This window comes from Camelus ferus, chromosome 2 (genome assembly GCF_009834535.1).
Source record: "Camelus ferus isolate YT-003-E chromosome 2, BCGSAC_Cfer_1.0, whole genome shotgun sequence".
Classification (NCBI taxonomy): Eukaryota; Metazoa; Chordata; class Mammalia; order Artiodactyla; family Camelidae; genus Camelus; species Camelus ferus.
In genome coordinates, this window is record NC_045697.1 from 47,342,728 (window position 1) to 47,364,146 (window position 21,419).

Consider the following 21,419-nt stretch of genomic DNA (forward strand, 5'->3'; position numbering starts at 1 on the left):
GATCAGTGAGCAGACAACATGCGGCAACCGTTCACTTCCGGTCTGAGGGCCTCCTGATCAATCAGTCTCCGAAGATTTAAAGACGCTGTCACTGCTTTCTTTGTCAGGGTGGCTTTCATCCTGTAAGACAGATGACCTGACATTACCAATCTATAACTTCCGAGGAACGAATTCGGATTTCAGTACTCGTGGCTGTTAGATGCCCGTGATATATCATGAAGTTGCTTGGGGCAGGAAGCTAGGGGGTTCATGTGGCATCCAAGTTTCCAGACCCTTCTCCCCTTGGAAAAAGGCCTCTAAAGGAAAGAGCTTTGCAGCCGCGTCTACTGTTGCATCAGGTCATCACGGTGAGAGTGTCAGGAGCATGGAATCTGCAGCTGTAGATACTCGGTTTGTATTGTGGTTCCAGAGTGATCTAGTTGTGTGATCCTGGGTGACACTCAGCCTTCTGAGCTTCAGTTTTCTAACTGACAAATGGGGATAATGTTACCTGCCTCATGGGATTTGTTGTGAGGTTAAATGAGATAACTATAAATTGTCCATATTCAAGTTAAGAAAACAGTCCCTGTTATTATTGAAAGGAAAACACCTGAGAGGATCAGAGCACAGTTACCACCTACTGGGTCTTCAGGTCTGTTTTCTGAGAAAAGAATGTGAGGTCTTAAAGCCAAAGTCCAAGGGAAGCTGAATTCCCCTCTCTGCAAGGGAGTCGAGAGTATTAAACTTCAGTGGGGGTGGGTATAGCTCAGTGGTAGAGCGTGTGCTTAGCATGCTTGAGGTCCTGGGTTCAATCCCCAGTACCTTCATTAAAATAAATATATAAATAAATAAACCTAATTACTTCCAGCTCCCCCAAAACAAAGACAAAACAAAAAAGATTGTTAAGCTTCAGAAGTTGCCCAAGATTATTAAACAGAATATGCAGTCCTTTGTCAGTTACCCTATAATTATTAATAGTAAAACCCTTGAAACCAAAAGGATCATATGCATGTGCTAGGTATAGCAAAAGAAAATAGGTAATTGGGGAAAGGTGTAAATAATATCCAATTATTACTATATTTCAGATGTTGTGTTAGGTGCTTTTTGTCAAGGAACCTTTGTTTCCTCATTTAACTCCTCGTGTCTTCCACAACAGATCCAGTCATCCCTCCTTGGGGGCCTTCCTGGCACTATGAGTTCCATAAATTATTCCCATCTTTTTAAAAAACTGAGATATAATTGACATTAACATAATTTTAGTTTTAGGTGTACAACATAATGATTTGATATATGTTTGTATTTCAAAATGATTAGCACAATAGGATTAGTTGACATCCATCACCACACATAGTAACGTATTTCCTTTTTCTTGTAATGAGAACATTTAAGATTTACTCTCTTGGTAACTTTCAAATATACAATACAGTATTATTAACTATAGTCACTATGTTCTACATGACCTCTCCTGGACTTAACTTATCTCATAACTTCAAGTTGGTACCTTTTGACTGCCTTTACTCATTTCATCCTCTTCCCAAACACCGCCCCTGACAACCACCAGTCTGTTTTCTGTATCTATGAGTTCCATTTTTTAAAAAAGATTCTACACATAAGTGAGATCATACAGTATTTGTCTTTCTCTGTCTGACTTATTTCACTACTCCCGTCTTATAAACAGAAGGAAATGGTGGATCAGCTTTGCTAAGTGGTTTGCCCAAAGTTGCACAGCAAGTGGGTGGTATTTGAACTCAGACTACGCCTCTGGAGCTTAGAGTCTTTCAGTTAATACCTAGGAAGGGGCAGGTCAGGAGGCTGTTTTCCCAGAGGAAAGGAGACAGAACCATCACACTGAGGACGACAAGAGCAGCCCAGGAGAAGCAAGACAACCCCAGTGTCCCCAGAGGCGTAACCAGAGATAGATTTGTGGAGTTTCCCCACAGGGACTTTCTCTGGGTAGATTATAAGTTCTGGGAAACCTTGGACCTTCCAGAAGTTTCTGGCTGCACCTAGACCAACCAAATGACACAACCAGCTCCCAGAAGTAAGAGTGAGGAGAAAATCAAGAATGGACAGTTGGTTGCTTGGTGGCCAGGGAAGGTCTCCATATTGAAATAATTAAAAGTAGACTAAACATTGGAAAGACGTTCCTCTGTCTTGTCAACATTGCTCAAGTCAGCCATAAATTAAAGCAGAGGGCTTAAGAAGAGAGGAGGTAGAAAGAGGAAGGAAGCTGCTTTTCTCCTTGTCACCAAGTCTTATCTCCAGAAACATATCTGAATAAATTGAAGACATCCTCCAGTTATTGCTGTCAAATTTAGCCCTCCAGTGACAGAAGGCTAAGGTGTAGGCTGGTACCCAGAAGACGTGAAATGACTGCCAGGTGCCTGAGGTGGCTGGCCGTGCCTGCTGCACAATCTGGTGCCTCCTTAGAGTCCTGAGGTCCCTGGTGAGACACAGAAAGAGCTGGAAAAGTAGGACCATTCCCAGCTGAATGTTGCTGTGCATCACCCTCTTCTTAGGAAAGACCCCGCTTTGAGTGTACATCCACGAGATGGGTCTTACACTGGTTCAAAGCCGTGACAGAGAGGTCTCCGTGGCTCTCACATTACCTGTCTATATCTGGAAAGCAGGCAATACAATGAGCATCTGTGCTGTGGGTTCCATCACAAAGAAGACTTAAACTTGTCTCTAGCTATTGCCCACAATGAGATTTCTGAAATCAGAAAGAGAAAAAGAGAGAGTGAGAGAGAGCAAGGGGGAGAGAGAGAAAGAGAGGGAGGAGCTTAACTTTCCACTAGATACTGCAGAAATAGGAAACAAGTGGGCATTAAGGGTTGGCTGTTACTATTCAGGCCCGGAGAAGGCTCTCCACAAAGGGTTGGTGACCCACGTATCCCAGGCACTCTTTGTTGCATGACTTTCCCATATAATCAAGGCTACATAACTGGGCAGTTCTTGGGAGCTTGTCCTCATCTCTGTGCCAATCTTTATGTCTTCAAAGCTCCTACCAATGAATTCCTTTAATACCTAGCTCAGAGTTTCCATTCCCAGAGAATCCTTCCCTGACAGGTCTCATCAATCCTTCATTTGAGCTCTGGGCACCTTTTAATAACCAAACTTCCTTATATTTCATTAAAAAATGTTTTAAAATTAGTAAATCAATTATTGTTAGAATTTTACAAAACACAAATCAGAAAAAAGAAGAAAATGAATTACCTGTCATCCTACCACCCACAGATGAACAATGAACAGTGACCTCAGCCGTATCTGTTCTCCCAGTTTCTCTGGTTTTCTGTTTCCCAGTGTTTTGTTAACGTTCTTTTTTCCTACATAGCCAAATATCACATGTGTCTCTTGAACACGTGTATCTACCTATCTATATCTATACATTTTAATGGTGCATAGTGGTTCACAGCATTTTTAGCAGCTTCGTTACAGAGCATACCATGTGTTACTACAGTTAGTGGTGAGTAGCACTCACAGAGTGCATACTATTTGCTGGGTTGTTCTAAGTGCTTACATGCACTGATCCATTTAATCTGTGTACTCCAAGGTGGTTGATTTAATTATTACTATCAAATTTCAAGATAAGGAAACAGAGGCACAAAGAGTTTAAATACTTTGTCGGTGACTAGTATGTTTAGAGCTAGAATTTGAACCTGAACTGGACTGGCTTTAGGCTCTTAACTTCTGCCCTAAGGACTTGGACAGTCTTTAACTGAGCACCTAATCATCAGCAGTTTCTTCAAATATCTTAGTTGTTAACACTGGAAGTCAGGAACAACAGTGTGAGAATCTTGTCTGAGGTCAAAGAGCTGCAGAAATGGGGCAGCCAGCTCGATATAAAAATAGCCTTTAAAAAAGTTTCTTCTGTATAGAACAGGAAACTATGTTCAATATCTTGTAATAACCTTTAACGAAAAAATATGAAAACGAATATATGTGTGTATATGCAGGACTGGGACATTGTACTGTGCACTGGAAATTGACACATTGTAATTGACTGTACTGCAATAAAAAATAAATTAATTTAAAAAAAGAAATGCAGCAGACAGGTGGCCCAAACCCATCCACCACCGCCACTACCACCAACATCACCACTATTACTATCACTACCACCACCACCCCCATCACTACCACCAGGCTATCTTTGCTAATTAGCTAGGTATCCATCTTTACTTTCTCTTCCACATTCTGCAGAATAAGTCTTGGAAGTCAGAAAATGAGTAGCTTTATAATCCCAGCACCCAGCACAGTTCCTGGGCCATGGTGACCATGCAATAAGTCCTTGAAGGAATAAGGGCTCAAGGAGTTGATTTGACTGACAGCAACCAAGGAAGACATGAAGAGATCAGTCAACACCTGTTTAAACAGCGTGCAATACGTGATCTAAGTTTGTCTTGTGCACTTGGCTCTCTAACACAAAACAACACAAAAAGTTTAAATTTTCCACGTTGAAAATCTCTAAACTCCATGGAGTTCATGTGGCCAGGGGCACCTGTATAGGCCAGTGACGCCCAGGCTGCAGTTCTCCAAGTGGAGGTGTGAATTTGGCTCCTGCTCACTCGCTCCCCACCGGGACCTCTGCTCTCCCCACTCCCCCGCTACTGTGGCCTGCTCACGTGTGTAGGAGCCAATTTGATCTCAGTGTCCTTTGTCAAAGTTCTCATTTGCCTGGTGGTTGACAGTGTAGCAGTTGTTACTTCGGGGCAGGCTCAGAGCTCTGCGAGTCACCCTGGGCAATTATTTATCGCCACATCAGTTCCACGAAGCTGGTGCCAGAAGAGGACTCGGGTAGGTTTCACTGGCCCATTTTCTCTGTGCAGAGCTGGGTTTTAAAACTCGTACAGCTGAATGGGCTGTTTTGGTGTCTTGGATTAGAGGGTTTGGGATTTCTTTTCTATTCTTTATTGCAGCAGCCATTCGATGCTACCTCTCCTTTGTAATTCACCTCCTCACTTGAAATTCTCCTTCCTTCCACTTTTGACTTTACAAAATCCATAGAAACAGGCAAACTCTAGTCTCAGAGCAGGGCTGACCCTCTGGTAGACGGAACCGGCAGAAAGCTGAGCTTGCTGACACTAGCAGAAACGCAGCACTAGTAACAGAGTTCATGCACAAAGCAACTAACACTTGCTTTACTTCCACAGTCCCACGGGAGACGCCCAGAAAGTGGGTGGGAAAGATCTGAATCTGTCAGTTTGCCGGGGTGGGTTTGAAAAGAAATCTAGGGTGATTTCCGTGGGTTGTAAAATACAAGGTTTCATGAGCAGGGAATTGCCAAGAGGTCGCTTTTATCTCCTTTCCTAATTACAAACTAGGAGAGTTCACTTTACAACATCCAAAAATCCCCCAAGTGAATCAAGCAAAAGCAATTGTAGGTCTTCCAAACAGAGCCAGAGGATAGCAGTCAACGCTCATTGAACACTTAAGGTGGGGCAAACCCTGTGCTGAGTGTTTTACTTAAACTGACTAATTGAAAACTCAATAACTCACCCATCTGTATCTGAACCACTAAATGCTAGTGCCGTCCTGGCTTTACAGATAAGGAACTGAGGCACAGAAAGGTTAAGTAAATCGACTGCTCACCTGTCACACAATTCAAGTGATGGCCAGGAAATAAGTCTGGACAAACTTACATATTTGACTCCCAGCATCAGAGAACACATTTGACAAGATAACACTGATTTCAGTGTTTTCCTTGAAGACGTCCAAGGCCAGTCTTAGAGTTACTATCCCTCTGCAGTGGGATAATTTATTCTACAAATGCTTACTGAACACCTACTCTCTTCCATTTGCTGGGCAGGGCTATGCCAATGCAATTACTAGTAACTACTTCTGATTGAATTAAATTCTTCACGTGATTTATTTCATTTAATCCTCACAACTTTCAGGTAGGGGCTGTTATTAGCAGGTAAAGAATTGATGTTGTAAGGTACGCAGAAGTAGGAATATAACACTGTACCCATGAAATTTATATAATGTCATAAATCAATGTTACCTCAATTTAAAAAATTAAATTGAATTTTTAAAAAAGAATTGAGGTGTAAGGAAGTTAAGTAGTTGTCAAATGCTGACTGCCAGAAACACTGCTACAATGAGCAGAGGACCAGGATTTGGATGCAGTTTGATCTGGCCTCCAAACCAATGCTTTAGAGACAAAGTAAAACTGTAGAAATTGGAGGTTATCAATATGACATGAAATTAGGGAGATGGAAAAAGGAGAGGATACACAGAAGTAAAGGTTGGATTATACTATTTAAACATTTCCCCTATAATGAAAAAGAATATGAAGGGGAGTATATGTACGTATATGTGTGACTGAGACATTATGCTGTCTGCCAGGAATAGACACGACATTGTAACTGACTATATTTCAACTAAAAAAAATTAAAAATTAAAAAAATAAACATCTCCCTCAACACACCCTTACAAATAGGCTAGAGACACCCCTATTCAATGTCTGCATTTGTCATTTTTTTTTGTAGCGCCGTGTAAATAGACCAAATATCCTCCCACTCCAGAATGAGGTGTACAAATCTCCGTCCTTCTGCAGTTCACCAATCACAGAGCCCAGGACTCTTTCCAGTTTGCTAGTTTTCTCCTCTTCACAGTCGTTCATGGACCAAACAGTGCATAACGAGGTGACTTGAATGTACTCACTTAGCCGGCTGATCCCTGGAAGAGTTAACATACATTTCATGTAAATGCAGATGGTCCTGGGAATTGTGAGAAACAAGAGGATTAAATTAAATGATCCATATGTTCCATTAAGAAGGGTTTTACAGCAACAGTAAGATGCCTGGACCATAACATTCTACAGACAATGAAGATGTTCCCGAATAATTCATATTTGGCCCAGTTATTCTGAAGCAATTAAAATAAATAGGTTTTGCCTTTGGGACACGGAACCACAGGGTCCAATTTGAACTCGACCTGCCACCTTGTGGAAATTAGAGGCAAGAAAAAACATGGCATTTGAATAATACATTGTAATAGTAATATGATCTGGGCTAACATTTATTGAGGGCTTACCATACGCTAGGCACTATGTTAAACAACTTTTATTTTTTAATTTTTGTAAAAGAAATTGTATTTATTCATTTATTTATTTATTTTTAATGACAGTTCTGGGGGATTGAACCTAGGACCTTGTGCATGCTAAGCATGTGCTCTACCACTGAGCTACACCACCCCAACTCCATGCTAAACATCTTTTAAATGTTTTCTCATTTAATTATAAAAATAATTTTATGAGGTAGGAACTACCATTGTCCCCATTTTAAGGGTGAGGGGTCTGTGGCTTAGCAAGGTAAAGTAATTTGCCAAAAGTCACAGATCTGGGCAGCATGACGCCAGGGCCCGTGGCCTAAACCACGCACTGCCCTGTACCAGATAGTATTTAAATAGATCTCCCCTCTCATCCTCATATAGTATTTAAATATTTAAATAAATATTACAATCCTTTGGAAGGGTCACTAAGGGTGAGATAACCACGTTCCATCAGAATCATCAGCAAAATACTTTCAGCATCTCTCAGCAGGCCCGGTGCCCACAAGGCAAGAAGGAAGAGAGCAGAAGGGTTGGAGGAGGAAGCTTTCCTTGGAGTCTTTCATTGTCTCAGTTCCCTTCTCTTTGCAGCATTCTGTCCAGTGATCGCCACTCCCTTCACGTCCTTATCTTCCTTCATCCTCATTCATGCACAGATACCGTCTGACCTGGATCCTACACCTTGGTTTCCCGTTGTGTAAACTTGGGCTAGTAACCTAACCTTCCTGAGCTTCACTTTCCTCATTTGTTAAGTGAGGATAATAGTGACACGTGCAATCCTGTGCTGAGAAGAAATGGGATCTAAAATGTCTAGCACGGTATTCAGCAAGTGGGAAGTCCTTGATTCGTATACACAACAAAATTTGATTATTTTAATATCAATGCCACAGTTCTACACCACAGGTGAATGACATTTAGTACTTTTCATGGTAGCTCGCATGATTATTTCCTGTGCTCCTGACATCAATCTGGTACGAATAGCAGGAAAGATCTTCTCCCCTGCTTTACAAATCACTGTCATTGCAATTTGTCGTGTTCCTACTATGAACAGGGAACTGGGCTAAGAAGTGAGAAATATATAACATTTACACTGACATTCACAGTGGTTGAGTGGCTGGCCTTTATTTTTTTGTGTGACAGAGAACACAGTGATTCCCTGGGAAAGCAAGAGGATGAGATAACAGAAAAATATGTTGGTCTCTGCCTCTCGTTCCTGGCACTGAGCTCTTAGAACTCTTATGATTTCCTAAGTGATAAGAGCACTGGGAGCATCTTTGATTTTAATATTTGACCTTTGCTAATGAGGTAACTCTATGTGGCTCCTGGATGAGGGCTGGCCCTCGGTAAGATCAAGCCATGATTAGATGTTTGGAATTTTCAGCCCTGCCCCCTATTTTCTTGAGAAGGGAGAAGGGCTGAAAATGGAGTTAATGGTTGACCAAGCCGATGTGATGAAGCCTCTAAAAAAGCCCAATACTATAGGGTTTGGGGAGCTTCTGGGTTGGTGAACACATGAGCTATGGGGAGTGGTGCACCTGGATGGGATGTGGACACTCCGTGCCTCTTGCCACACACCTTGGTCTACGCATCTCTTCCATCTAGAGGTTCATCTGTATCCTTTATTATATCCTTTTATAATAAACTGGCAAACCTAAGTAAATGTTTCCCTGAATTCTGTGACCACTCTAACAAATTAATCAAACCCAAGGTGGAGGTCGATGGACCCTCCAATCTACAGCTAGTCAGTTAGAAGCGCAGATGACAACCTGAACGTGATTGGCATCTGGACAGGGGGCAGGTAGCCTTGCAGGACTGAGCCCTTCACTGTGGGTTAGTTATCTGCTATCTCCAGGCAGATAGTGTCAGAACTGAGTTGTTATAGGCTGTCTGGCTGGGGTCAGAGCATCGTTTGGTGTGGAACCCACTCCCCACCTCAGCCCCTGCCCAACAGTGATAACTGGTGATCAGAGCCCATTAAAGATAACAACCCAAGTTCTTCCTAGTTTGGTGTTTTGTCTGTTACACCCTGCCCCTTACTGACTGGAGATGAAGGCTACTTCTACGGCCGTAGTGGGGCACCGTCACTCCAAAGCAGCACAAGGGGTAAAACTGTGATAAAATATGATAAAATCATGTTTCCCCACTTCCTTCAGAGCAATTTTGTGGCCTCCTAGAAATTATATTTATGAATTTATGACTTACACAATGGCATGACAGGGAGCAGTCAAAATCAATCAAATGCATGTCATGCAATGCTACAGACAAGTGTCTTTTATGTGCCAAGCATGTTCTGAACACTAGGGATACAGCAGTGAATGCAGCAGACAAAAATCCCTGCATTCAAATAGCTAAGTTCCAGGGTTGAAAAGAACGGTGGCCTTGGAGGGGGGATAAATTCTAAGGCAATAATGGTGGTTAAGAGCCTGGACACTGGGAGTTAGGCTGTTTGGATGTAAATCTTGGCTCTTCTAATGGGCAAATTACTTAATTATTTCTCTAAGCTTCCATTCCTGTATCTGTGAGTTAGTGCCTACATTGGAAAGTTCCTTGAGGATTAATGATTTAGCACACACTACACTGTGTAACACAGTGCCTGGTGCATCGTAAGCACCCAGGAAATATTAGCTGTGATTTACTGCTTGGTGGGACACCTATTTACCAAATCACTTAAGCCAGAATTGTGGGGGCAAACGTGACACCTGACTACCTTGATTATCATGTTCTATCAGTTTTATCCCCTAAATATTTCTTAAGCCAGAGTGTGTATTTTCTCCTCTTTTCTCCCTGGCCATCCCTTAGCTAGGCTGACACTTCCAGTATTGATGGAAGAATGAATTTGTCAAGTGGGCTCCCTGCCTTTAGCATTGTTCCCCCATACATTCCTCCTTGATCAGAAAGTGGACCACATAATCTCCCTGATTGAAACCCTCCTGGAATGCTCCTCCCAGGACTCTCCCTTGGTGGTAAACTCTTGAGCAGGCTATATGAGGCTGTCATAATCCAGCCCTGCCTGTCACCGCTCCCCTCCTCTTGCACACTAAGCCTCCACCATGTGTGTCTCTCCCTAAACAGATTATAAGCTCTTTGGCCAAAGGAAAGGGTCTTAGTTCCTAGCATCTCCAACACTTAGCACAGGGCGTGGCACGTGGTAGGTCTGCAGAAGAAGGGTTGCAGTGCTGTCCTGATCATGTTAATGTTTGGTAACAATAAATGATAACACGATACTTGAACACTTGCCATATCCAGGCACCATCTTACTTAATCTTTAAAAACCCTATGGGAAAGTTAAGTGCTATAATTTTCATTCTTTTACAGATGAGAAAACTTGGGTTTAACTGGGTTTTGTAGTTGCCAGCACCACAGACTGGTAAGTGGTAGGGCAGGGCGACAAAGCCTGGTAGGTGGATTCTAAACCCCTTATGCACTTTGGGAATTTCACAACAAGACATAACTTCTGCATCTTTCTGAAAGGTCTCAGAGGTGCTCACCAGTGGAATCCACTGATTAAAAGTTCTGGACTCGCACATCACTGTTTCTGTTTCTCACACGTCTATCATTTTTCTATTGTAGTTCAGACTAAATCCAACTAGAATTTTCTACCCTATCTATTTCCTTTTTGTCTAGATATTTCATATTAGGTCCCTTTCAAAGATAACATGGCAGTTTTTTTTTGAAATATGCAGTTTTGCAAAGTTTTTTTAGAGGAAAAGGATACCTTGGAAACTTGATTGTTAACACCCATTCTGGGGAAGCAGTATTTGGCACAGAACAACCACAATTCACGCTTGCCGCCCAGACAGGCAGTAGTAGGTGTATTAATTGTTCAGCAGATGTCTTCTGAGGGCTGAAATAACTTATCATGGGTTGCCACTCCTCTAGTTTAGTCGAACTAGAAAGGGGAGGCCAGGATTACATACATCTTCATTTTTATTTGTTTTTTAAGGATGAATGTGATTAATAAGATAATAGATAAACTGAAGCAGCAACAGCTTTTATAACAAAATATGTTTTAAAATACTATTAGTCGTTGGTGGCAGGTACCAAACAATGCTGGTATATGCTAAACACAGAGAGATTACCTTTGACAAAGACACAACTTGTATTACGTGGTTCTGCATTTAATATTTTAGAACAGTACAAAGATTCTCACTTTCAAAGCAGAAATATAATTTGGATGGGATTAACAAATCCTCAATACTATTAAAAGATTTCATTTAGAAACTGCTACACCATGATGAGATTCCACAATAATCACTTTTTGTTGCCGTTATTATGGAATAATGAAATTTTCTATTAGGAAAACAGGTTGCTGTTGACACCTGCTTGTCAACGCTGCGAGACAGGCGTAAGCAGAGTAGCAGGAAAAGCCTGTCGTGGAAGCAGCCTTCAGAGAAGATGTTCTGACTCAGTCTTCTCCTCCACAGAGCTTTAAGAGCGTGTTTCCGTAGTATCCAGAGGTATCGGACTGCAAGGAACAGAATCGATGGAAAGAACAGACACGGCATAAACAATGAGGGGACCACAAATGAATCAAATCCCACAGAATCAGGGGATTCACTGGCGTGTGAAACTCACGACCTGTACCAGTTAGTGAAATGCATCTGTAATTCCATCATCCATTCATACCTGAGTGTTATCATGTTCCAGCCTAGCATCTTCTTTACAATATATAATGTTTAAATTCTTCCTGATATATTGCAATTATATTTCAATTTGGATTTAAAAAAAAATGAGTGCATCAACTACATAATATTACATAATCTTAATTTTCTAACAAAACTTTAAAAAATTATAGTATTTAAAAAAATTATATAGGTATTTATCAAACCTTTGCTCTTCTAAGGGTTAACTACTTTAATCCTTATAGTAACTCTGTGCAGTAGGTAGCATACATATCTCCACTTACCAAAGTAAAATGAGGAAAACAGAGGTTAGGAAATTTGCCCCAAATTATATGGAGAATAAGTGCAGAGGCAGGATGTGGACGCAGTTAACCTGGCCCCTTAACACCATACGGCACTTTCTGACTTAAGTGAAATGAACTACACCCCAAAGAGTATGTCTCCCCGTCCCTCTCCCTAGGCTAGCCAAAAAAAAAAAAAAAAAAAAACCAACTTGGGTCAGAAAGATACCTTGTGGGACTGAGGGTGAGAGTGCAAGACGACATGCTTGTTATGCAAAAGAGGTAAAACTTTTTGCATGGCCTCAGAGGTAAAACTTGGCTTTTAACCCAGATTGCCTAAAACCCTCACATTATTCTCATTTGATTCCAGGCAACTCAAACAATGAGCACGTCTCATCACAAATTTCACACTGCAGTAATGTGGAGGAAACGAAGGGGAAGAGGTTGAGCAATACGCTCATAATGAGCCACAACAGGCATTCGTATGCATTCTTCTGTTTTATGTAGATTTTAGTTCTTCCCTATTGGTTTTCCTAACTCCTGCTTTGCTGTGTGTAATAATCTCTTGAACTGTTGACGAGTCAACAATGCTCTAGCTTTGTATTAAAACACCTCCCTGTGGCCATCTCTGATCAAAGCTGTAAACGATTATTAGGGGGTCTATCAGTTCGGAAAATAGACTCAAATAGCTTGTCACAGAACTAAGTGTAAAATTCCGTTCCACTGTAGACAATAAACAAACGCTCATCCTCTTTTCCGACCTTTATACCCTTATGTCTTCTCGTAAAATAGCTCTTCTATTTATAAGGCATTTTGGAGACTTTGTTATCACAGAAAGTTAATGTATTTTCAAAACCTTTGAACATAATTTATACCTTCCTAATTAGGCCATATTAATTGTTAAGAAACGAACGAAATGTTTCTGCTGCCTGTTTCTAATAGCAGTCCCTGTGGTTCTCCTCACTTTGATCCCATCTTAATCTGTCCTGCCACTTACTTCTTTGCAGTTGTTTTAAGTTATTCCTATTTCCATTCTGACCACAGCAAATATGCTCTAGCCTCTCATTTCTTGTCACTAGTTCCTTTGACTCTAGATTCATCCATGTTTATTCTCCAAGGTGTTAAGTCTTACGGTTTGGGAAATCAGATCTAATGACCACCATGTCCAACAGGCAAGTAGCCCTTACTTTTCCTGTAAGTGGTCTTGCCTTTTCCTCTTTCCTCTCTGCCATCTTGACTTTCATCTGCTTTGCAGGCTCATCCCCTGTGGTCCAGCCATTCACTGCTAGTAATGATTAAATCTCAGTTCCAAGTTTTCTTCTCTTTTCAATCTATATTGAGATTCAAGATCCACTTCCCTAAGAAATGATCCCAATCTAATCCCAAATGTCCTTGACTCTCAATTCCTATATTACTGTCCTCTGTATACCCTACAGTCTAGTATTTAATTATATGTTGTTTCACATTATTATCTTCTAATTGTTTTATTTATGCCCACCTCAAGTCTTCATATAGTTATGAATTAATTAAGGGTAGCTACTATATTTTCCTTTAAGGATCCTAGAATTATGCTATTATTAAACAGGTACTTAATTTATTGATCAGGGAAATCTACCAAAAACTGTAATTGCATCAAGTTTTTATTAATAAGTTATTATTAAATAATAAAAGATGTACATTTGCTTTTCACCCACTTTCTTCCTCTCCCCCTCTCTTCTAATTATCCAAGAAAGATGTTAATGAGCAGAGAAATGTCTAAACTATAGACGGAATGGAGAGGAAGGCAGAAACAAAGGCTGGGACGATATACAAAATGGAACTCTAGCTCCTGAGTTGCAGAAATTCAACCATCGAGAAACTTCTATTCATCAGTACTGAAAACGTAATGAGATTACTTAATAATGTATGTTAGGTGACAGAAATGAAGAACCCTTAGATAATTTTAAATTACACACTGAACTCTTCAGCAATGGATTTTTCCTTTCTATCAAGATACGCATAGTTTAAATGTTTCCTAATACAATAAGCCTCAATTACCCAGACCCTCGGGGGAGGGAAAGCTACTGGTTAATTTAATTTTCTGGTTTGCTGAGGGTGAACCGAAGGCCCTTTTCGTATTTCAACTTTGTTACTGGCAATCCTTATAAAATGTATCAGTCTACTTTTCTGCCTGAGTAAGTACAATACAGTTAACGTTATTGTATCTTCCTCTGTTGATTGAAACTACTGTAATGTGTCAGGATCGATTCAAATTGCATTGAATGGGAGCAGGTTGATGAAATCTGTGCTAAGACCCAGGCACAGCCTGAGAGTTGCCTTTTTCTATTTCAACTTGGGCATGCATCTTTTTCTGCCAAGGTTTAGAGCAAAAAACCAAAAGCTCTGGTTAAAAACAAAAAGGGATTTTGGTGAATGAATCTAGTTGACTAACTGAGGCACAATGGAACTTGACTGGCAATCTTTACCAAAATTACAAATGTATTTATATCTGTCTCAGCAATCTCACCTGTGCATGAATATTTATCCCTCAGATACACTGGTGCCTTGTGAAATTGTGTATGCCTATTGCAGCACTCTGTATAACGGCAAGAAACTGTAAACATCTGTTGACATGGTGCGTACAAATATACAAGTAATGTAAAGATACACAGCTATTAAAAAGAATGAGAAAGCTTCCTACGCACTGAAATGAAAAGAACTTCAAAGTGCAGAACCATGCTATCTTTTCAGTAAAACAAAGAGGAAATTAAAAATATATATCTTTCTTTTTTTTCTATTCTCATTAAAAAAACTGAAATAAATTAAAATACTGCAATATAAAAATAGGTAAGCAACTGTGCATATGCAATTTACAAAAGAATTATTAGTGGCCACTAAAACTAAAAAAAAAAAAAAAAAAAAAAAAAATGCTGAGTCTCTTTTCTGTGCCTGGGATTTTAGAGCTGAAAAATAATACCTTTAAGGGACATTTTGTTATTACTATTTTAAACTCAGAAAACACTTTTACACACTGACAGGGAGAGAGAATCTAAGTCATGTGTCTTCATGTTTGAAGGATTATAAGGAAAAGAGGATGGGTAGTGAGAGGCACAGTATGTTTCGTTATTTTTAAGAAGAAACTTACTTTAATTGCCGAATACAGGGAATACCCATAATGCTTCTTAAACTCTGCTCGAATGTCCAAAAGGTCAATTTCTGATCTGGAAACCATGATGCGGTTCAGAGTAAACTCATCAGTCCCAGCACCCTGTTAAGAAATGCAGGTGTGCATGATATAACCTCATCGCGCACAAAACAGCAGACAGAGCTATATTTACACGAAATAGATAGTGGTGCACATAATATCCAGCCACAGTGACTCACTCATGTATTGTCAAACCTCATCATTCATTTATTCACAAAATATTTATTGAGCACTTACTCTGTGCCATCACATTGCCAAATGCTGAAAGCAGAGATGAGAAACCCCTGTTAAGCTTTCAGTTCTGTAAAGCATCCAGGCAAGAAAATGGGCCATCACAATAAAATCTGACATGTGGGTGGTACTGGGTACTATGGGAGAAAATGCTAGGGAGGCCTGAAACAGATCAAGGATTGGGAAAGGGCTGTTTGAGAGAACGGTATTTAAACTGGGGCCTAAATAATCAGCCAGGGGAAGAAGGAATGGAGCTCAGACAGAGAGGGAAAAAAAAAATGTTCCAATGCAGGAAACAGCACATGTGATGGTGTAGGACAAGGAAGAAAAAAAAAGGCCAAGTTCAAGGATACAGAAAGAATGAGGAGGAACAGCAAGAAATGTGTCTGGAAAGACCAGACCTTGTAAACCATGGAAGGGAATTCCAACTTTATCCCGAGTGTGACGAACTACTGCAATCTGCTAAATAGGAGAGTGTTGAGATCAGGTCAGAGTTGTGGTTTCAGAGGATTCCTTTGACAGCAGCAGTATGAAGAATGGACTGCAAAGCAGAAGTGGGATAAAGATAACAGAGCAAGAAGCTTTGGGACCCATCCAGAGCTGGTTGCTTAACAGAAAAAAAAAAAAAAAAAAGAGAGAGAGAGATGATGATGATGATGGCCTGCCCTAGAATAATGGCAGGAGGGATGGAGAAAATGGATAGATTTAAGAGATGCTTATAAAGGCAGATTGACAAAACATAATGATGTGTCATTTGAGGAGAATGAAAGAGAGAGAGAAGCGTAAACCTTCTAGCTGAGCAGTTAGGTGGATGTTGACGCTATTCATTCATTCAACAAACACTTACTGAGCACCTACTGTATGCCAGGCATTGGACCATCTGTGTAGTGAACAACACGGACGGTATCTCTGTTCTCGTGGAGGTTATGTTCTAATAGTTGGAGATGGACAGTAAAACCAATGAACAAGTTGTCTGAGTAAGTGGTCACAGAACGATGGGACGGAGTGTGAGTGAAAGGAAGCCAGGGGACCTGTGCAGCCAGGGAAGACCTCCCTCCAGAGGTGACATCTGAGCTGAGACCGCAAAGGTGAGGAGGTAGCCCTAGGTAGACCTGGAGGACGCACATTCCAGGCAGAGAGGACAACAAATGCAAAGCCCCTTGGTATGGGAAGAGCCTTGACACGGTCAGGGATCAGGAAGAAGGCGGATATGGCCGCGGCACCGGGAACAAGCTCGTGGGGAATGGCACAACCTCGCAAGCTGGGCAAGGCTAGTTCCCGCCGGGGCTGTCCAGGGGCATGACTGAGTGTGGGACCGGGAGCAGAACTGGGCTGGGGGGTAAGGTGAGGAGAATGGTGTGTTCACTTTGGACAAGACTTTGAAGTGCATGTGGACTTCCACAGGAAACACTCAGGAAGAAACTAAAGTAAGCATGTTCTACGTGCCAGGCCCAGGATGGAGATACAAAAGAGCAAGAAAAATGCTCACACACTCACGGAGCTCACCATCTAGCGGCACCAATGAATGAGGTAACACAGGGTTTCTATACCACGGGAGGCTGCTGACTCAGCTTGGTTTATTTTAAGTAAGGCAGCTTGAGAGGCTGCTGGATCTAATGGGTCAAGTTTGAGGTCTGTCATCCTAGAACAAATTTACTGCCTACACTTAATGTGAAGTGAGGGAAATAATGCAGTCCACTCCTCACTGCACCGACCTTGATAATGACCAGGGTACTCATTATCAACATATGAGACAAAGCAGTAGACACCCCAGCTACAAAAGAGAATGCATCAAAGTGGCAAAGAAATATGAAAGCCCATCCATATGAAGCAATATTTTTACATTCTCCTTCAGGGAAGCTAGGAATATATACAACATTTCCAGACCAACCTTCAAAGCCTGATGAAGTCTTACAGCTAAAAAGGCGGGCATGTTCCTTGCACAATGAACTGTTATTAAAAAAAAAAAAAAACACACAATGTTTAATAGAAATTGAGTTAATCTATAATAATGTGTTTTTTAAAAAGATTTTTTTGGGTAACCATACCACTCTTCTCCTCACCGTTACTGGCTTTTCTTTAGAATGAAAGAATGAATGGATGCTTAACCTGAATTTCAAAGCCTTATAATGTCATATTTGTATGGAACTTTAGCACAGTAATTATCCTTAGCCACAGGGAAAATAAAATTACCTGCCAAAGAAACTCCCACAGTGGCTGACTCATTTCCAGATCGCAGACACACCAACACCTACGCTCACGTTGATAACCCCCTCGGGTGCACCACTGCTGGGTTCCTAACATCTTTGGCTACTGATGAATAGCTTGGGTGGAAAGACTGCAGGGATGTTGCTCCAAATAACTCATTAGGTAAGCAGGGACACTCGAGTTCAATTTAAAACCAATTTTTCCAGTGGAAAGATTTGCTCTTAAATGACTGGATTAGAATGTATAGGCTGATTAGAGTAATTACATTAGAACCAGTGCCTGTAATCGGAATTCAGTCATCAAAAAAAAAAAAAAAAAAAAACACCTACCATCTTTCAATTCTTTATTTTGAAATAACAAGTAAAACAAAAGTAAAATAAGAAAAAGATAACTGGCAAAAACATGAGCAAATTAATTATCCTTTAAATAAAGTGAAAATAGGCAGGGATGGAGAAGTCTGTAAGGCATAAACCTATTTACTGAAGCACAATTACTCTGATACTCTTACATCTGATCTGCAGGTGGGAATCTGATCAAAACTGAATGAATTTTATAACGAATTTTGGAGATCAGAACAAGAATAGCGGCTTTCTCATAATGCCTTACAGACTCTTAAGGAAAGCTTTTTAAAAGGCCTTTCTTTTGTGGAAGTCATCGAAGGGAGACAGAAGGAGAAATGTACTGGAAACTCAGACATGGAATCTGAGACAAACATGAAAACAGTGACGCATTTGAAGCTGTGTGAGAAGAAACCAATGATTTGAATTGGTGCTACCTATTTTTTTGCAAACTTACATTCAGCAAGCCTTAATCACTGGGAAGTTTTTATGCCCACTTTATCCTATGAAGCTTTTCAAATTCATCACCCTCCCCCCAAACTAAATGTAGGGCATCCTTTCCTTTCATAACCTTTGCCTTGTCCTCTGCTTTATGTTCTGAGCCACCAGATTTGTTCCTCATGTTTGAAACTTTGGGGAGGCGGTGGTATACGCAGTGGTCAGGAACCTTGCTTTAGGACCCAACGCCAGCAGGGAAACTCAGGGAAATCCCTGAGACTCAGGAGGCCTTGAAGTTCATTATGATGACCAAGGTTCACACCTGCCCTTCTTACCTTCTATGTTGTCTTGACCAAACTTGAGTCAGGCCTCTCGCTCCACAACAGGCCCCTGAACTCCAGCCTGGCCCTCAGCCTGAGCAAGAACTAAAATGCAGAACACGCTCCCTTCCCCACTTGTCCCGAGAATCAGTAGACACAGTGAGACACACTTCCTGTCAACTCCCAACAGTTATGCCCCCTGCTCCCCCAACTTCCCCTTAAATGTTTCTGCAAAGGTCCATTTACCCTCTTCCCTTTTCTGTTTGATTTTCAGACTCCTGCACATTTCCGAGATGGAAGTGTTTTCCTTACTACAATAGTCTTTTTGAATAAAGCCTCTCCTTATCTGCGTCCAGATTTGACAACCGAGCAATCTTTCTACCATGCACGTCTAAGCTGATACAGCTCAGGTGGCTTTTCACATCAAAAACCAAGTGCTGACATACTGTGTTAGAACCCTTGTGCATGAAGTAGCCAGGATGGGCAGAAACATCGACACAGAAAGTAAACTGGTGGTTGCCGGGGGCTGGGGGTGGGGAGGAGTGGGGAGTGGCTGTTGATGGGCACAGGGTTTCTTTTGGGGCTGATGGAAATACCCTAAACTTAGACTGTGATGACAGCTGCACAACTCTGTGGCTATACTAAAGAGCACTGAATCGCACACTTTAAATGGGTGAATTTTATGGTATATGAGTTTTATCTCGGTAAAGATTTTTTTACCTGTTACATTCCAATGGTAGACTGAAATAGAAAATGAAAGTGTGACATATCTTGAACTTTAAATTAGTTGAATTATAAGGTCCTTCTTTTACTTGATAAATAACATACATTATAGCCCAAACTGAGTGCATAATTCAATGTCTATTTCCAAGAAGGCTTCTTAGTTCAATGAGTAAGAATTTGTAAATGCCAATAAAGTTTTTCAAATTTGACAGCAAGCAAAAGGATGTAAAGATTAAAATATGAAGTGGAAAAAAATTAACTGGCTAAATCATTGCCACTGGAACATTCTCAGAACCAATTGTGGAGACTGATCTTTGATTCATTTTTTTTAATTGAAAAAGCAGCTTTTTTTCTTTCTTGGCCTGTCTTTAGCAATTCAATCAGAGTCAACAGTATTTTTTTTTTCCTAGCAGCATTTGGATCGAGCCCTATTCTTGGCACTGAAAAGAGGATGAACAGTAAATGAAATAACATATGTGAAAGAAGCCCTGAGAATGGGGCCTGGACCTCAGAGAGCGCCTGCTCTCTGGTATGTTTTCTGTAATTTCATATACTTCATGCAGGTTTCAGGTGTGCTTACACTGCAGTACATCAGAGAGGCTGGTTAACATCACGCACCGTGGAGCCCAAATGCCTAGGTGAGACCCCCAGCTCTACCACACTTTCCCTGGGTAACCTGGGGAAGGTACCTAACCTTTCTGTGCCTCTGCTTTGCCATGGGGGATGATTGCGGTCCCTAATCCACGGGGTTGTTATGAGGCTTAAATGAACTGATGTTTGTAAAGAGGTTAGCACAATGCTAAGTGCATAATACGTGCCCGACGAATGTTTATTTGAAAACACAGTTTGAGGGACCCGAGTGGGGAGCTCACCCTCCAGAGGTGGTAATTAACACCTGAAAGATGAATCAGAGGCTCTCTGCAGGGGGTTACCCTTCAACATCACCTGTCTTCATTTCACCAGAGAAGCTATTAATCAGCACGATGGAGGTTATTTAATGATTTTTCATTGGTGCAAAGACTAGATGTGTGGAGGACAGGTACTCATACCCCGGCATTAACGGAGAAGCAGTCTGTCACAAACACAGCAGCCACCCCAGATTGGAGTGGTTTAGGATTCTGAACAGTCCTGTGTGTGGAGGAGCACTTAAATCTTGCTGCCTGACTCTGACTAGCATGGCCACTGAATCCTGCCTTTGAGGCGTGTCTCATTCCTCTGAATGCATCTTTCCTGCAAGGTGTTCTTTGGGCACCTAAAAGGACAACGCGGAGACCTGACTGAGACAGATCAGCTTGTGTAACGGCATTTCTGTTGGCTTGTCAATCCACATGCCACTCAAGGAATGGCTTCAGTCTCTGTCTTTCTTTTTGATACTCCTATTAGCACGGCCAAGAGGGAGAAGACCTGTGGTTCCGACCTGAGCCAACTCTGGGAGGCCGCTGACGTCTTCCAAAAATAATCAAATATGGTGAATTCCCAAATTGGCCTGGGTCTCTGTTTCCAACAGACCCCATAAAAATGCCAGTAGAAATGAAATACTTTTTCTCTCTCAGGCAGTTTATAATCCAAATGTAGTGACAAGCCAAACACAAAGGTAAAAGGCAATGGAAGACCTAGGAAGAGAACTTCTTCAAGCACCATTTGACAGTATCTGTTGAGCATATTGTGTGTCCCAAGGACTGTGCTGGCGGCTGTGGCAGCATCGGGATGGATCAGTCAGGACTCTTACGTGAAAAGGGCTAATCGTGACATCTGGTTTAAAACAAGTGCAAACGAACTCAGTTTATAAGCACTCGAGGGCTTACCTATGGCCAGCAGTAAGTCTTCAAAATGCCCAGACAGTTCTCCTTTTATGCTGTCCTCAATGTCCTTCTGGCTAATATTTCTGTATTCATCAAATGCTGAAAAGCAGCATCACAAAAAATATTTAAAGCATCTCAGTTGACCACACTTCAATATATTCTAGTTTTTGACTTGACATGCAGCAAATCACGTTAAGTGGCAAGCTCAAAAACTCCTTTAAACCATTAAAAATCGAGCACAGA

At 41.2% G+C, this 21,419-nt stretch overlaps 1 protein-coding gene and 1 long non-coding RNA gene across 3 annotated transcripts in view; one reads left to right on the plus strand and one right to left on the minus strand.

Moving 5' to 3' along the window:
- The window catches only part of LOC106730715, a 57,161-nt gene extending 38,104 nt beyond the window's left edge, over positions 1 to 19,057 (plus strand). The window contains exons 2-3 of the long non-coding RNA XR_001367177.2: positions 16,752 to 16,877; positions 18,926 to 19,057. This is a non-coding gene — a long non-coding RNA (uncharacterized LOC106730715). The remainder of the gene's footprint in view (positions 1 to 16,751; positions 16,878 to 18,925) is intronic.
- Positions 6,339 to 21,419, minus strand: part of ANXA3 (annexin A3) — a 51,912-nt gene continuing 36,831 nt past the window's right edge. Inside the window, exons 10-13 of one of the 2 annotated variants that reach the window (XM_032457255.1) lie at positions 21,180 to 21,275; positions 17,239 to 17,297; positions 15,057 to 15,179; positions 6,339 to 6,657 (exon numbers count right to left, since the gene is read on the minus strand). In XM_032457255.1, the coding sequence (XP_032313146.1) occupies positions 6,643 to 6,657; positions 15,057 to 15,179; positions 17,239 to 17,297; positions 21,180 to 21,275 (293 nt within the window). In that variant the 3' untranslated portion in view covers positions 6,339 to 6,642. Of the gene's footprint in view, positions 6,658 to 10,938; positions 11,495 to 15,056; positions 15,180 to 17,238; positions 17,298 to 21,179; positions 21,276 to 21,419 lie in introns of those variants that run through there. The other variant, XM_032457253.1, reaches the window with a different exon arrangement.